At 43.8% G+C, this 17402-nt stretch overlaps 1 protein-coding gene across 1 annotated transcript; it reads left to right on the top strand.

Annotated features, from left to right (window-relative positions):
* Positions 1-585: 585 nt before the first annotated feature.
* Positions 586-17394, top strand: SLC24A1 (solute carrier family 24 member 1). The gene is made up of 10 exons (XM_030498389.2): positions 586-956; positions 2486-3551; positions 4582-4644; positions 5921-6029; positions 11273-11347; positions 12910-13013; positions 13674-13874; positions 14227-14316; positions 15181-15347; positions 15978-17394. The coding sequence occupies exons 2-10, from the start codon at positions 2631-2633 to the stop codon at positions 16225-16227; spliced, it is 1980 nt and encodes a 659-aa protein (XP_030354249.1). The 5' UTR covers positions 586-956; positions 2486-2630; the 3' UTR covers positions 16228-17394.
* The last annotated feature ends 8 nt before the right edge of the window (positions 17395-17402 follow it).

The raw sequence follows: 17402 nt of genomic DNA, 5'->3' as shown, positions 1-17402 counted from the left end.
GCATAGAGTTTATGAAGGCATCCCCATTGGCTCGTGGGCCTCCTTCTCCCTGTGCTGTAAATGTGGGAATACTGATGGGGGGTTCAGTAAACTCCATGGCAAAACTGTCCATTCAGTTGCTTTAAAATTACCAAATCATCATTTTCTAACCCCCCTGTGATAAATCTGCTGATTGGATTTTTTACAGCCATTAAATCTTTGGCCAGGAATGTTGTTACTTGTCCTGTGCAGAGCTGCACCAGTATCAGTTCCACACAGTCCAAAAGAGTTACTGACACCCTCGTCAGGTTGCTCTGCCAGCAAGGGCTGCCTGTGCACGTGGCCCTGCAGCGTGCCTCTGCCTCCATGGTCGTGGTGCAGGAACTGAGGGATTTTTCCAGGAGACAGCAGTTTTAAAACCTCCCTCTTTGCAAAGCAGACTCGTGTCATGACAAAGGCAACAGAGCTGCTTCTTTGGCCTGCCAGTCGTAAAAGATGCCTCAAGATGAAGCTACGTGCAAGTTGTCTTGTTTAAGGGACCACTGCTCCATGCAGTGGTTTACCCCCGCTGCTCTCTTCCATAGCTGCCATGAGAATGGTACATGTCTTGCAGTTGGTGCTTTCATCTGATGGTTTGGAATGGAGGTAATCACCTGTCCTCATACTGAGAATAACCTGTAGTTGCAGACAAAGATACTGGCTTCAGAGATAGATCCAAATCTATACAATACTATTTAATCTTCTTAGGGACTGCAGGTATTAAACTGGATTGGCTATTCCTCCAGTAAGATGTCCTTCACACCTGACCCTCCCTTGTATTAGGACTCCATCAGCAGAGGCTTCGTGAAAATGGGATCATTTTCATCTGCCTCTCTCTTCAACACCATCTCCCATCTGGCTGTTAAGTGTCAAAGAAACTTCCAGCACTACGCTCGACCTTTGGTACTCCTCTTCCTCTTGGACAGCATCTTCGGGAGGTAAGCTGTGGAGGTTCATTTGATTGCTCCAGATCTCTTGTGATTGAGACAGTCCAGCCAGTGAGTAAGGAGCTGGTCAGGAGCTGACCTGTAATAGAACTGCTCAACTTACAAGACTAGAGGTGTTGTGAAAGGCTGGAGAGCTCTTACAATCGATCCCAGCTTTGGATAAGATTCGGCTTGCAAAAAGACTTTTAAGCAGATAATTTTGGAGAGAAGTAAAAACAGTGTTTAAATAAGAGTTTGTGCATATGTCTTCTGTTCTCTGTGTCATTCTTTTTACATTCATCTTTGTTAGCAAATTAGCCTTCCTAATAACGTGCAATTTGTTATACACATTATGCAGTCCTGCCATATGCATGTTTATTTTCTTTTTACATATGAAAAGCAAAGTTTGTATCATCCATTTATCTAGGTACTCCCATGACCCTCTATTACTGTTGCCTTAGTGATCCTCCCAACTATATAAAAGAAGATAATAATGCCTGTCTTGCAAGAAATTTAGGGTGATTACTTCACTGGGTGTTATGCAAGAGGGTAAGTATGTGCTAACTTGCATGAAGAGCTTATCTGAGAATGGCTTACAAGACTGTGATTCACATCCAGCTCGAGAATAATGTAACATTCCCACTCAGGGGAAAAAAATAATCCACAAAGAGTGATATTCTAAGGTAAAATATTCAAGCAGTGCTAACGGGTAAATTCTGTCCAGCCCCAGATCACTGTCTCTATACTGTCACAGCTGCAGGCTCTGTCACTTTGGCATTTACAATTTCTCTCCCTTTCTAAATGCTGTTCAAGTAATTATGCAAGATATGCTAATTATTCTCTAATAAAAGGTATGATTACAGTTTCATTTTGCCAGCTCTGATTTCTACAGAAAGGCTTGAAACGATGTAGTCATAGAAACAAATGGATGCTCTGCATCCTCAGTTTTACTAGAACCAAATCTTCCTCATGTTCTTCTCAAGTTAAAAGAAAATAGCTCACCACTGCTTGGCTGGTATTCTGTGGGAGTGCAAAGCTGGAGAGCCACGGAGCAGCATAGCTGGGAATATCAAGCAGTTTTCGTCCTCCTGGTGAGATTACTTAGGTGAATAGCTGGTCTGTTAGGTGGGAGGTTTTAACAGCATAATCTTGTCTTCAGAGCATCATCTTTACTAGCACTTTAAAGTAGGTTCCTTGACAGAAGCCTCTCCAGCTGCAGAACATCGATCCAATTGTTAATATTACAGAATAACAACTGAAGTAAAAACACAAAATAGCTCCTGGATGTAGGCCTGAGGTGAAATCAGAATTCAGCTCAGGTTGGACTCAGCCAACTCCACTCTATTAAGCCAAACCTTTGATTATAAATCAGCATAGCCTACAGTCGTAAAAAAACCCAGCCTGAAACCTGAATCTAGATCTGCCTCATTTAAGTCCATTTCTTTTTATGGACAAAAGAAAAGCAGTCAGTGAAGTAACATTACCCAAATGGGGGGAAGTTGCAGTAACTTTTCTTTTTTACACCAGATTTTCTTTTGCAGGATTCCACATCTTGTGTCACACAGTTTCACTCCTGATGCTTAAGATCAGCTACAAACTGCAATGGTGGATATAAGTGCAAACTGCTGATTGATAGAAGTCTTCAGTGGCTTCAGGACACGGCTCTGATTTTTGAACCTTTAGGAAATGCATTTACCAAGGAGGAGGCGGCTACAACGGAACCGAATCTTTTTCTTGCTTGCCATAGTGTTGGTCCTCTCCCTCTATCAGCTCCAGTTCAGCCCCTCTGCTATTCCAGCACCACACTTAGCACCCCAACCCACGGACCCTGTCAAAGTGACCTCTAGAGACATCTCCAGCAACAAGACTGCTGTAACAGGCAATGTCACAGCAACACCCAAAATAAGGCACTGTGTATATGTGGATTCTGAGCCAACTGTGCCCATCACTACATCAGTGGGTACAACACCACAGCAAGACAATGGCAGTGAAAACTACCCAGAAAAGCCACCATATGAGTCCAAAGGAGAATATCCCCAGGACCTGTTCAGTGTGGAAGAACGCAGACAAGGGTGGGTTGTACTTCACATCTTTGGCATGATGTATGTATTTGTGGCCTTGGCCATAGTGTGTGATGAGTATTTTGTCCCTGCTTTGGGAGCGATCACAGAGAAGTTGCAGATCTCTGAAGATGTGGCTGGAGCCACCTTCATGGCAGCAGGTGGATCAGCACCAGAACTCTTCACCTCCCTCATAGGTGTCTTCATCTCACACAGCAATGTCGGCATCGGTACCATTGTGGGCTCAGCAGTGTTTAATATCCTCTTTGTCATTGGCACCTGTGCCCTCTTCTCAAGGGAGATACTCCACCTGACATGGTGGCCCTTATTTAGAGACATCTCATTCTACATTCTAGACTTAATGATGCTCATCCTGTTTTTCCTAGACAGTGTCATTGATTGGTGGGAAAGCCTCCTTTTATTGACTGCCTATGCCACATATGTATTCACTATGAAACACAACGTGCACCTAGAACAATGGGTGAAGCAGGAGCTGAGCAAGAAGCTAAATGCTGTGCAGGCAGCAACAGCAGAGCATATACGGAAGGTTGGTGTCCTTATTGTTCAGAGGGCAAGTTGGAAATAATTCGTTCTAGCGTAAACCACAGAGAAACTGCATCTCCTTCACAAAGTGCATATTCAAACAAAACCTCAGAATACAGGTACTGGTCAATAATTATGGTTCTAAAATGAGGGAAATGCAATCTAGATAGTAGAGAGTCTAAGAAATTAGAGAACACCACTGAAAGGGAGTTCTACCTTTGCATTTGCTAAAGATATTGGTTGTCTATCTACTGTCAAAGGCATGTGTGGGATTTTGCTTACTGGGTTACTGAAAAGGAGTTTCAAAAAACCACTTTCAGGAACACAGTCTGGGAACAAGATTGGATAATTCTGTATTAAACGGGGAAAAAGGCTTCTGGTAAGAGGCATTGTCCAAGCCTCTTGCAGATGAGAGACATTGGAGGAAATTCTCTTTGCCCTTTCTCAAGCTAAGTGTGTTGCTGGGATGCTGGTGGTATTGCTTGTTAGCCCATCTGCAGCCTTTAGCAGTCATTGCCACGCTCCCAGTTGGCATTTGGCAACAAGATTGAAATGTGCAAATCCCATTCCCATGGGCTGAGCACAGCTACGTGTGCTCAGAGATGATTCCTTATGCTGCTAGTGCTCACACAGGAGTTTTGTGGCTGTAACTACATGCTCCAGATTTGAGACCAGGGCCCTTCCTGGACTTTCGAAGGGATAGTTGACTCTTTATACAAACACAGTATCTGAAAGCATCCCCAGAGCCAACTGCCCTTTCAGACTAGCAGATATGGCCAGGACATGGTCTCCATAATATCTGGGGCTTTGTCTTCTTGAGTGTGCCTGCCCACTTCTTCCTCTTCTTTCTCTTGGAGGCCACATGGTTTTCAGAACGCATGGCTTTGGCTCTTTCAGTAGCATCCATGCAAAATCATTTGTATTAGCTGTCCCACTTTCTCCCAGACAGTAGCCTGAAGAACTATCATTAGGTCCTGAAAAAGCACGTGAAGCAGTAGTGGTGTTCAATCACTTTTGTTCTTGCTTGCATACAGAAAAACACTGGGGCAGTTGCAGATGATGGAGCAGAGAAGCCAGCAGATGGGAGGAGGCTGCAGGTAGGTTCTAAGCAGCTTTACAGGGATCTGAAGTCATTGTATTCTGAAGCCCTCCCCATGTTAGGTTGTGAATAAAGGTGTCAAATTCTGTGTCAAGAAACCTGGACCAAAGCCTACTTTGTGGAAAGAACCAGCCATGCTTGGCACGATATCCACAGCTTACTTAAAAGGACACCTCGATGAGTTGTGTCCTCTAAGGAATTTTTATAAGAATTAAGAGACAGTCAGGCTTTCCAAGGGGACTTGAGTAGCTATTGTCAAATGAGTGCTATTCACTATATGCTTTAAATGGACATAGAGAAATTCAGAGCAACTCTTACCTGGTTTCATGGCCAATTTTCCTCCTGGGTTCCCAAAACAGAGGTTGGTAGGGTCTGTCCTTCCCCACAGCAAACCCTGAAGAGCTCATTCCTCTGCTGCTGGTTAACTTGCTGACCCTTTGTCCTCCCCATGGCTGGCCAGCTATTGCATGGAGAGGCCTGATGTAGTGGCTGCAGATGTACGTAGCGTAACAGCTTCCTCATATGGATGTTTCTTTTTCCTCTCTGCACGTAACATACCTGTACTAATTAATGTTCAGTCAAAAGCTCATTAGGACTCTGGTGTTGACTGTAAGAACAGAGCACCAGAGCTTTCAAGGACACCTGACATGACTGTGGCATTATCTTCTAGCAGTATATAAATCTACAGTTATTAACAAGTTATGACTAAAAGCACTGCATGCTTTGATTATAATTTATAATAACATTTTATCGAGTCTGTGTGAGCCCAATGCATTTCATAGAGTCATAGAACTGTTTAGATTGGAAAATACCTTTAAAATCAAGTCCACCACTAAACCATGTCCCTGAGTGCCACATCTACATGTCTTTTAAATCCCTCCAGGGATGGTGACTCCACTACTTCCCTGGGCAGCCTGGTCCATTGCTTCACAACCCTTTCAGGAAGGAAGTTTTTCCTCATATCCAGTCTAAACCTCCCCTGGTACAACTTGAAGCCATTTCCTCTTGTCCTATCACTTGGGAGAAGAGACTGAGAGAGGGTCAGAGTCCTCTGTAGAGCCTTTCTCAAAGGGCAGGTTGACCTGCTGTCTCATGTCTCTTGCTGTGAATGGCTGGTACTGACAGCCACCCTGTGAACTTAAATGTAGAGGTTGCTGCTTGGGTTGGGGAGATCAGCCTCCATATAAATGCATCCCCAGGGCAGAAGCAAACCAACGATGGAGATGTTTTGAGGAAGAAACTGCTATTGACTGCTGCATTGTACCTTTCCATAGCCTGGATCAGCCTTACAGCGAGGCAGCAGCTCAGCCTCCCTACACAACACTCAAATGCGCAGCACCATCTTCCAACTCATGATCCACACCCTGGACCCCCTGACAGACGGTGAGTGAATGCTCCACATCCAAGGGACTTGGGTTTGCAGCCCTGAGTGCAGAGCAGTTTAACTGGGAATACAGCCGTTGTATGTCAGGGTGTTGGGCATCAACAGCTCATCCCGAAATGCAGTTCTGAGTATGACAAATAATGTTATGGGGGTGAGCTCTGCCACAGCGGGATGTACCCTTTCTGATTGCATGGCTAGCAAGGACAAACTGCTCACACTTTGGCCCTGCCATACCTACTTTGCCTGTGCCAAACTGCTTACTGCTGTGGTGGCAGCTTCTGCTTGAAGGGGGGTAAGGGCATGTGAAGCAGTTGCTGTTGTGGGGGTCCCTGCAAGCAGTGGCAGTCACTGCAGTCCCTCATCTTCTTCTGTCTCTCTGACAGCAGGGGCAAACTTTAGTTACAGCTTCCTCCATCTCATAGCATGTCACATATTCCTTCCTCTTCTTAGCTCAGCCCTCACCCCAGCCTTGAAAGAGCAGCATTCAGTGCTGACTGCATTTTTAAGAAAGACCTGCTCAACCTGTATCAGTCTCATTTACAACAGGAAAATGAACACACGGAGATCTCATTTCCTACACACCTCCCCCTGCTGCGCACACAGCCCCTCGCAAGGCATAAACCTGCACAAGAGGAAATAGAAGTTAAAACCCTCAAATTATCATTTTGACATCAGTTAAAATCCCAGCTGAGATCTAAAACACACAACGAGCTCCAATTATGATGGTTAAGCCAGTCCATATATGATTTAGACCAGCACGGAACAGCTCTAAAAGCCCACCTGCAACACTGTGGTACCATCACTACCATGGTAAACTGTACCCACAGCACTTTGCAGGCAATGGCGCAAGGGCTGATCAGCTCAGGACTAAGGAATCTTCTTTTAAACTGGCCAGGGTGCAGAGAAGCCTGGGGTCTTTGTACGCAAACTTTTAACGTGCTGCGTTGTATCACCCTTAATCCAAACTCTTTGAGGAGGTTCATTTTCCAAGAAATGGTGAATCATGTTAAAAAAGAGCTTAGTTTTTAGATGTTTCCTCCCTAGCTCAGCACATGCCCTGCCCCTTCACTGCCCTACTTGTTCTAAAGAGATTATCCCTTGCCCATTCAAAGAGAGATTGAAGCTAAGCAGATCAACACCTCTAGTGTCTATCACAGAGGTTACAAAAAGGACTCTTCAGATCAAAATCCCAGCTGCACAAACTGATGGAAGAACAAAGGAGGCTTGATAAGGACAGAGAGACAGATAAGTGTCTGCTTTGACAGATTTTAGTGAAGGCATCCATCACGTTGCTAACAGTAGCCTAACAAGACCCAGAATCATCAGGGTTTGCTCTACTGCCCTTGCCTCTGCTGGGGATTTCAAGGCTGTTGTAAGCCACTGGCCTTGCTAAAGAGGCTGTTAGTACCACGACTTTTGAATAGTGGATAAACGGGGCTGGAGGAGCAGTTTGGATCTTCTCTGAAAGACAACTTGCCCTCTCATTTCAGCCAGGCAAACTTTGAGTTAGTCTCTATGCGGCAGCCACTAGATGGGAGTGTGACCATACGGCAGCACTTAAGCAAGTCTAATACAACATGATGCAAAGATGGACTACAGTCTCTCCAAAGAAATGTTATTTTTTATATCCATCACTATAATAACAACACTGAGTTAAGGGCAAAACCTCTGCCCAGGTACATGCCTGTTCCACTCAACGCTGCTAGAACAGAGACAGCTCCTTAGAAAAGATAATGATAAAGTTACAACAGCACAGCACTGAAAATCAAGGAGCCAGAGTCCTGTGTATCTTGTAGAAGACCTTACCTTACCCTGATAACTTCATACCTAAAGAAAAGGGAATCTGGAGAAAAGGGATCATTTATGAATAGACTGAGAAAACTAAATGTTCTGAGGATCTTGGCCAAAAAAAAAATAAAATTATGTGACTTTCCCAGGATGACTCTGAAAAGGATTTGAACCCACCAAGGCATGAAGGCTGCAAGCTCAGCCTTTGTGTTGAAAGCACTGCAGCCGTTTGGTGCCCTCAGTGCAGCTGGGTGCCTCGTTCCACTGAGCACCAACAAAGTCCTCTTTGCAGCATGTGCAGCACTGTCTGTACCAGACACATTTCTGTAATGAGGTTGTAACAGAAAAGATGATCCCAAATCAATTGATCTTTCCCCAAGGGTCCTTGTTCCTTCTTGGCAGTGCCCGTAGCATCAGCACTTAGAGGCTGTGGCAAAGAACACTCTACAAAAGGAAAAGGTTGCCAATTATTGCTCAGCAGTTCCTAACTTATCCTACTGAAATTAGGTTCTCTGGAGGGTTTCCTTCTCTCTGCTGCAGTTGGATTTTATTTGGGCAGCAGAGAAACCATTTCAGGGCAGCAAGGGTCCAAAACGTGGAAAACCAACCAGCACTGAGCCTGCACAACCAGCTTCCAGAGGCAGGGGTTTAGAAATCCAGAATTCTGACATACAAACTTCGTTTCACTGTTCCTAATGCAACAGCCCTTGTGTGAAAAAAAAATGGTCTCATTTGAAGAGTGGGTTAAGATCAGTGTTTGATTTTTTTCTGTTAGGAAGGGGTCATGATTTCAGCCTGTGTCTTACAGGGGACAAGGGGTTTTACTTTAGCAGTTCTAACATTTACATTGCACCCTGAATTATATTTTTGAGAAGCTTTTATTTTCAAAGTGCCTTTTTTAATTTTTTAAATGGGAAATTTCCAGTAGCTTTGGGCTTTTCTGCACTTTCTCTGGAAGGGTGTAGAAGCAGAGCGTGAGATCTCAAGATCTTCCAGTTAGACACCAGAGAGAACTGTTGGGGAATTAAAGGGAGCAAGGATTTTGGAAAGAGTGAGGAGCCCTCTCATTTCTGAACCTCCAGTCTTACTCTTGAGTTATTCTTTAAACTCTACTCATACAGGGAAGAAGACGGAAGCCTAATTTTACTTCTGAATGAAGAAAAAGGCTCCAGCATCAGGGATTCAGAGCTGTCTACCCTCAGCATACCCCAGTTCACAAGCTGTTCTGGAAATCAGACCAGAAGAGAGCAGCAGGCAGTGGTGCAGGCTAGCACGGAGCTAGGGAACTGGGGCAGCTACAGTTTCTCCTTGCTTTATTAGCATTCAATCACTTGTTTTAAGAGACTCATGATACAAATGGGCAAAAGGAATCATGAGATTTTTTTTTTTTTCTCCACATTTCCACTTTTAAACAGCAGAATCTCCAAATCCTCCAGATTCATGCCAAAATTTAAAGGAAAAAATCATTCCTGCTGTTCATGTTGTAAGTTAGTGCTGTAAGATTCAATATTAGAGCCAAAGAATTAAACAAACATAAGAACCATACTCAAGGTAAAAGCTCAGCTGCCACCTTCAGTCCAGCCTGGATGCTCTCAATCCATAGGACAGGAATCTTCCTGAAGAGCATCTCAAGGCCCCCGGACAGAGACACCTCCTGTCTGATGGGCTCACCAGCAGTGACTGCCCTGGGGACTGCACCCCTGGGTGAGGACTGAGCCCATGGGGCTGCAGAGCCCCAGCTGCCCTGCTCAGCTAATCCTCAGCACTAGCAAGGACTGAGTTGACAGATCTCCTTCCTCCCAGTGCTGACCTGCAGATCTGGCCAGCTTATAGCCAGCAATTCCTCCAGTCTCAGCCCATCCTGCATGAGTTGTGTGTCAGAGGAATTAACACCTTTTTAAATCAGGCTGATCTCATGAGAACTGGATAGTGGCCTGGACCTAATCTGTTTATCCTGACAGAGATGCTCAGAGGCTCTGCTCGGGTCAGCGCTCACAGCCTGCAGCCTAGGTGAGGGCAGCAAGCCAGGAGCTTGAATCTATTTAATCTCTTTCAGCCTGAGCCTGACCGCCCTGACCCTGCTGACGGAAGCTTTTGTAACAGCTTCTGGGAAAAGCTGAACAGAAAGATGCATTGCCCAGTGGTTAGAGGAGACTGGGAGCAAAAGGTCACCTCTTCACTGGCCTGCACTGATGGGTATGCTTGTGCTTAGCATCAGTAGAGGGGGAACAAAGCAAAGTGCTTTACATCCCCTCAGGTAGGTTTCAGTATTGGCAAGGAATTTGGAAGAATCAAGGCATTTTAGTCATAACCAGCCTTTCAAAGAAGAGCTCATAGAATCTCAATTTGGAACGGACGTCAAGGATCATCTGGTCCAACCTTTCTAGGCAAAGCATGACCTAGACTAGATGTCCCAGCACTCTGTCCAACTGAATCGTAAAAGCATCCAATGCTGGGGAATCCACAGCATGGTCAGCAGTACAGTAGATTAAACCAGTGTGATAAAACTTTCAGAGGAAGTTAATTTACAGCCCAAGCCAAGCATGGCACAGCCAATTTCTTGTGGCTACTGTCTATGTGCAAAACCTGTGACCCTCTGCTTAGTCATTGGGTAGGCAGCTCAGAGGATATAGATTAGAGCAAAATGAAGCTTTACCTTGAGCCAACAACTTGCTCACTTTCAATAGGAGTAGAAGTTACGATATTTGAGCACAATACCTAGCTATGGAAACACAAAATAATAAAGCAGCTCAGCTGAGCAGAGCATGGTTTACAGTGGGACAAGTCCTTAGTAGTCCCAAAAATACAGTACTAGACACTGCACTGGTGAAGATCGTCTCTTGGTTAGTCTGGGCCATGTTGAACCTGGACACCAGGAATTTAGATCAACCCCAGCAGAGGAGACATTCACGTTTCCTTAGAGAAATCAATCATTTTCCACATAATTGGAACATAAAAGGTTTTTATCTTTCCTTACCTTCAGGTCACCAGGCTGCAAGAGCCTAGTAAAGCCTCTTCAGCAGCCACATGGCAGAAGGAATGTGTCGTCTTCAGCTTGTATATAATCTAGCCTGAAAAAAAATCAACAGTCCTTTGGGAACAAAATGATACTGCATTGAAACTCCTCCTCTGTTCTTCCTACATTTGCTTCTCATGAAGTACAGATATCCCCTGGAAAGGATTTCTCTTCCCTCTAGATTCTCTTTTAAATTAGAAAGTATTGGTTACATGTCAAATTGCTGGCATAATTGCCATAGTACTAAGCATTTAAATATAACAGCTACGATCAACTAGCAGCAGCCAAACTAGCGCCACAGCCAGAACTCACAAGTCAGTGCTGACTGCAATCCATGCAAGAGGAAAGGGGGGAGAGTGTGTGTGTTTTGGGGGAGGCAGGTGAAGGGGGCTTTGCATAGCTGGCAGCTGCTGATGAATGCATGTTTCTCATCCACAGCAAAATTTAAAGAGAGGGTTGACATCCTGAGCAACATAACCAAGGCCAAAGTAGGAGAAGGATCAAAACCAGAAGGTGAGTGCCAGAAGAGTTGGTGCTGTTTGCCTTGTTTTCTGCTGCAATCCCCCACCTTCCCAGCACTTGGCACGCAAGGGCTGGCAAAGAAACACAATGGTCTAACACAAATCTTCTGTTATTACTGGTCACAGATGGCTGCTATAATAATGCAGCAGAAATCAATCGATGTGCGCTAACAGTGGGCAATAAAAGCCATCCCCATGGGAGTCTAGGAGTGGTTAGTGAGACAGCATCCAAACACAAAGTGCTACAAGGATATAGTGTAAATTGCCACCAGAAGGATGGAAGAGGGGAAACCAGGCCATTACAGGTAGTAGTTGGGTGCTGCTGATCTTTGGTAGACCCTGAAAATGAGGTTTTTGTTAAACAAAATACCTTCATTTTACCTTGGAAGTTTGGCACACTTGCAGAAGAGCATGGAAGATTGCTCCAAGGAGAAAAGCCAGGCTCACTCTCCAGCCTGTCCACATCTTTTTTGTATAGCAAGGACCAAAACTGAACCCAGAATTCCAGGTGTGGCCTGACAAGCACCAAGTAGAGTGAGACAATGACATCTTTATCTCTGCTGGTGATGCCCTTGTTGATGTTCCCCAGCATCCTGTTGGCTTTCTTTGCCACAGTAGCACACTGTTGACTCCTACCAAGCTTGTGCCACCTGGACCCCCAGGTCCCTTTCCACAGAGCTTCTCCCCAGCCAGGCAGATCCCAGCCTGTGCTGCACTCCTGGATTGTGCTTTCCCAGGTGCAAAACCTTACACTTGTTCTTGTTGAAATTCATAAGGTTCTGGTTAGCCCACTCTTCCAGCTTGCCCAGATCATCCTGCAGGGTGACTCTCCCAAATTGTCCACTTGGTGTCATCAGTAAACTTCATCAGGGTACACTTGATCCCATCATCCAGATCACTTATGAAGACATTGAGCAACTTTGGGCCCAATATGAATCCCTGAGGGACCCTGCTTGAGACAGGTCACCAATTTGGAAAGGAGCTATTTACTTACTTATTTCTGTATTCCTCTTGGCTGCATGGGTTACACAGGAACAGTGCAGAGGACATTGCAGTTATTTCCTTGTATGTGTCAGCACTTTTCTATTTGTGTTTGAATACCTACCAAATGATTAGAGATTAAAGTCTAGCAGCACATAAGAGTCATTTCTCAGAAGCCTTGAAGAATATCAGTTCCCTGGAGAACACCATGCTTTACTAGAAAATAAAGGAGAAGCAAAACTTTATATGCTCTCTGGCTTTTAAGGATGGCTTTAGTAAGATCTTCAGGATCCAGAATGAAACAAGAAATACCAGTTGTAGATCAGATAATTAGCATTTCCCTGGTGTTACGAATGTACCCCTTACAGCAGTTTGATAGGCCATGGAAGCATCAAGGTATCATTCTACAACAGGTGGGCCAGATTCTGCCCAGCTTTTACTAATCACAATGTACAGTAGACAGAGAGGACAAACAGCAAACCTAAGCAATCACCCTGGGTTTAACGTGAAATGGCACAATGACCACTGGACACTAAGGTGACTGAAACCAGTATTCCTTTTTATCACTCTTAGCAGAAGAAGAAAAGGCAGCACCAAGCAACGTTCAGGTAACTCCCGCCAGTGACTCTGAAGCCGGCAAAGACAAACAGAAAGCAGACGCAACGCAGGATGCCCAGGTATTGAACTAAGTATCACAGGCAGTAAGAGCTCAGTCCAGACCAAATGTCACATGTCCTTTCCTTCTTCCCTCTCTAGGGCTTTTGGGACGGGACTCAACCCATTTCCCATAACTGACAACTAAAAATAGACTGTATGTAGCAATGAGATATATTAATATGCTAGCTGAAACATTTCATCTTCCAGACACAAATCAGATCCCAAACATGACACTGACTGAAACTGTCAAGTATCTTCTCCTCATATGACTCTTCTGAGGTCACAGGGGTACTCCAGCATAGGGGAAGATACTAGTAGCTGCCTGTGTTCACCAGTACACATTTCTGTTTTGTTTCCCAAATCCCCCCTTTCAATTGATGTAATTCACTTGTTCTGATGAGGAAAGGTTTCTCAAGGACAGACAGTCAATGTTTCATTTGAGTCAAAACCCCATCTAAAAGTTGGTACTAGTTAACAGATACAAACTAGTTAACATAATACACAGGCACTGACATGGGCTATGCCTGCATTTTGTTCACAACAGCAAGATGTGGGTTGTGGCTGCCCTCAGCCATGTTACAGACATGACCTCTACCAAAGCAAGGCCATTGTGAATAAATGCTGTGCAGCTCCTTTTAAGTGTGAAAATACACTGGCTCTTTTTCCCCCCCGATCTACAGTCCTCCTCAGACCACGACACCTCAGAAGACAGCAGCTCTGACAGTGATGAAGGCAGTGATGATGACAGCTCAGATGATGATGAAAACGATGAGCCATTATCTCTTGAATGGCCAGAAACCAGGAAAAAACAAGCCATTTACCTTTTCCTCTTTCCCATTGTCTTTCCTCTCTGGAGTACTCTGCCCGACGTTAGAAACCCAGTAAGCATCTATCTTCCTTCTGCTACTGGATTCACTAACTGAGCTATAGATTTCCTCTTGGGAAGAGTCCCCAGTTCTAGTTTTCCATGTCTAGAGTCCTCGCATACTTGAAGTGCTGTTAATGCTGCAGGGAGTGGGACAGGAGCCCTGGCTGCAGCACAGCACAACCACAAGACCAGCAACTACTGGTCATCTAATCAAGCTGACAAATCCAAATACAATTAGAGAGACCAGGGTCCACCTTAAAGCAATTGACTGCAGTGAAGGGCTTCAGGTGAATATTTTCGCTGGGGGTTGTTAAATTTTCCTGAAACTTTTTCCATGTTTTTCTTTTCAAACTTGATCTTAACAGGACTCCAAAAAATTCTTTGTCATCACGTTTTTTGGATCCATCCTCTGGATTGCTGTATTCTCTTACCTCATGGTGTGGTGGGCTCACCAGGTGAGGGGTTTATTTTCTCTCTGCAAAAAAGACTATTTCAGAGCAAGTAGATGGAGGGAGAAGGAACAGTATCACTGTGGCATTTTATCTGATGAATTACAGCTGCAGTCATCCATCACTACACGAGAAACTTTGGGTTTTTTAGAACCCAAAAGGGAATTTTCAATTTCATTCTTTTCGATTTGACAAGGAGTTTTCTTTTTCAAGAGCTTCCAAGGGAATTTGTGCATCAGTGAAAGGAAAAGTGCCATCAAGATTTATCTTTATACTGCCTTTTCATTGATGAATGCTTCTGCGCTGAACGTAATTACCCCTCACTTAATTAAAATTCTAAGAATAGAGAGGTTCTGATTCTGGAAGCTGCTAAATGTTCTCAACTCCCAGTGCCTTAATGTTCACCTGGTATTCTGGGAAATAAGACTTGCATCTTGTCAAATCAGACCCACGATTTGTATTTAGTGATATATTGCACATTCACAGCACAGTTGATCATGCCATAAATCCAAAGACTGACATTTCCCAAAGCTCTTGGATCGTGCAGAGCTGGCGTTAAATTTGGAGAGGGAAAGGTGGAAGACATCCAAAGAGGTGAACTTGGGACAGAAGAGTTGTGCTGTAGCTGACTTGACCTTTCTTAGTCTTGGCAACACTGATCACATGCCCGGTGCTCCAGAGCAAACCCAAGATCAACACACGCTGTGAAATTTAACTTTTTATCCAACAAAGCAGAAAAATATGACCATGTTTAAGGGGATTCAGAATATTTTAGCTCAAATACAGCATAAGGGCTCAAAAGAACAGACAGAGCGATTAAATTCTATGTTCCAAAACTAACAGCCTTACCTAACTCTCTCTGTTTATTAGGTTGGCGAAACAATTGGGATATCAGAGGAAATTATGGGGTTAACCATACTGGCAGCAGGAACATCCATCCCCGACCTTATCACCAGTGTCATCGTTGCTCGGAAAGGCTTAGGTGACATGGCTGTCTCCAGTTCTGTAGGCAGCAATATCTTCGATATCACTGTTGGGTGAGTATTAATTCACTGTTGAAAGATACATTTCTTCTGAAATAGAGAACTAGCTGCTTTTAGTCCAAACATGCTCTTAATAAATTGTGTGTTAGCTGTAATTAAATGAAGGGTAGCTGGGCAACAAGTTACAGGGTTTTTTAAGCCTAACCCAGCCAGGAAAGAGATTTTTATAACTTAGTCCATCATCTTCTCCTAATTCTGAATCTACAGAAAATGATTGCATTTTTATCTTGAAAAAACAGCAAGTCTTTGGCTAACATCAAAGATTTACAGACAGGATACTTACCTAGTCACTCAGAGATCCTGTGCAATCAAGGCTCAGTATCTGTGCCTGTACTTTTCATCAATAAAGCATCAGGACATCCTTATTATGGCGTGCTGAGAGACTCAATTCATAGGTGTTATTTTAAAAACCCTTTTCCATTGCTGGATTGCACTATGATAGCTCAAGTATTATCCAAATGCAGTTTTTGACATGAACAACATCAGTTTTAGATTTATGCTGAGTTCCACTGAATGCAATCATGCATTTTTTTCCTTTAACAGTTTGGGAAAATTGCTTTGTTATGGTGCAGAAAATGAACTGCTTTAAAACATTTATTTCAATTACTTTTCCTTTACTTGCAGTTTGCCAGTTCCTTGGTTCCTTTACTCTATCTTCAATGGACTCAATCCAGTTGCAGTCAGTAGCAATGGTTTGTTTTGTGCAATTGTTCTCCTTTTTCTCATGCTCCTCTTTGTGATTATCTCAATCGCTGCATGTAAATGGAAAATGAACAAACTGCTGGGGCTCACCATGTTTGCTCTTTACTTTGTGTTTTTGATCATCAGTGTGATGTTAGAAGACAAGATAATATCCTGCCCAGTATCTGTGTGACATTTGGATGCTGCAGAATGTCTGTAAGCATACCTCAAAAGGGGTTTAAGGTAGCAATTGTTCTACTGAAAAAAAGCAACCAGAATTATAACAAACTTACTGACAATAAAGTATCTTTAATATACTTAAAAAAGCCCCAAAAACCTCAAGTGGTATGTCAGCCTCTACTATTTTTCTTTAGGATGAGAAAAGGTCAGATAATGGAGTGACCAGTATCAAAGTATGTTTAGGCAGTCATGGAAAGGCTGGCATGAATAGATGCATGAAGTTTTCGGACAGGCGAGCCCCTCAAGTTAATGGAGCCAATTTTCAGCACAGAATATTTACTCATTACGAAGGTATTCAAGGAACACACTCTCAGTTACTCCGTAAACTGCTCAAACTCACTGAAATCAATGAGCTTTACTTCAGCAGGAACAGAATCAGACCTCTATAGCTTGCCTTTACAGAACTACTCTGCTTAAAATCATTGTGTGGCCACATGTTCTGCATCTTGAAAGCAAACTCCCCCAGATCACATGTGAGCAATGAGCACAGCTGTCCCCAAGGTCTGTGCTGCAACTAGTTTGCTATGATTGCCCTACTCAGAGGTAGTTTTCATCCCTTCAGTGAATGCCACTATAAAGCATCTACAGCTGGTACTCTACACATACCTCCAGGAGGGAAATAGGAAGAACATGATGTGCTTCAGAGGAAACGCTTTTTCCGGGGCCTCTTCAGACTGTAGGAAATGCAATATGAAGGTTTTCAAGGAGAAAGCAAAGCAGTAAGAGTTACTTCTGCATGCAGAACAACATGGGATGAGAGCTGCAAAGCAACTCTGAAAGCTGTCCACATGGCTCCTGTGAAATCTGTACCTGATCTTGCAATGCAATCCCTAAAACTCACTTTAAGTGCCACCAGGACAGGTGTGACGTCATCGGGATTTACATCTTCCTGTAACAAGATTAAGCGGATCTGGGGTTAGAATACCACATTACCACTAGCAAAAACTAAACCCAGGAATCAGAAATACTACAAGAAGCAGCTGATCTGCTTGAATTTTGTTTTCATCCTGACACTAATCTCTGAAATGCACAGATTATTGTACCCAGCACTAATTCTTGGTGTTAGCACTGTCTTCTACATAACCACTATGAAAAAATGCCTCTGACATCAACTTATCAACAAACCGC

This window comes from Strigops habroptila, chromosome 9 (assembly GCF_004027225.2).
Source record: "Strigops habroptila isolate Jane chromosome 9, bStrHab1.2.pri, whole genome shotgun sequence".
Classification (NCBI taxonomy): Eukaryota; Metazoa; Chordata; class Aves; order Psittaciformes; family Psittacidae; genus Strigops; species Strigops habroptila.
This window is presented reverse-complemented; position numbering and strand designations above follow the sequence as displayed.

What these genes read in the sequence shown, in the direction of transcription:
- SLC24A1 (XM_030498389.2), top strand. Translation starts at nt 2,631, where the DNA reads ATGCATTTACCAAGGAGGAGGCGGCTACAACGGAACCGAATCTTTTTC. An exon ending in AGAAGGATCAAAACCAGAAG is followed by an intron (nt 11,348 to 12,909) that starts GTGAGTGCCAGA and finishes TATCACTCTTAG; the next exon opens with CAGAAGAAGAAAAGGCAGCA. An exon ending in ATCTTCGATATCACTGTTGG is followed by an intron (nt 15,348 to 15,977) that starts GTGAGTATTAAT and finishes CTTTACTTGCAG; the next exon opens with TTTGCCAGTTCCTTGGTTCC.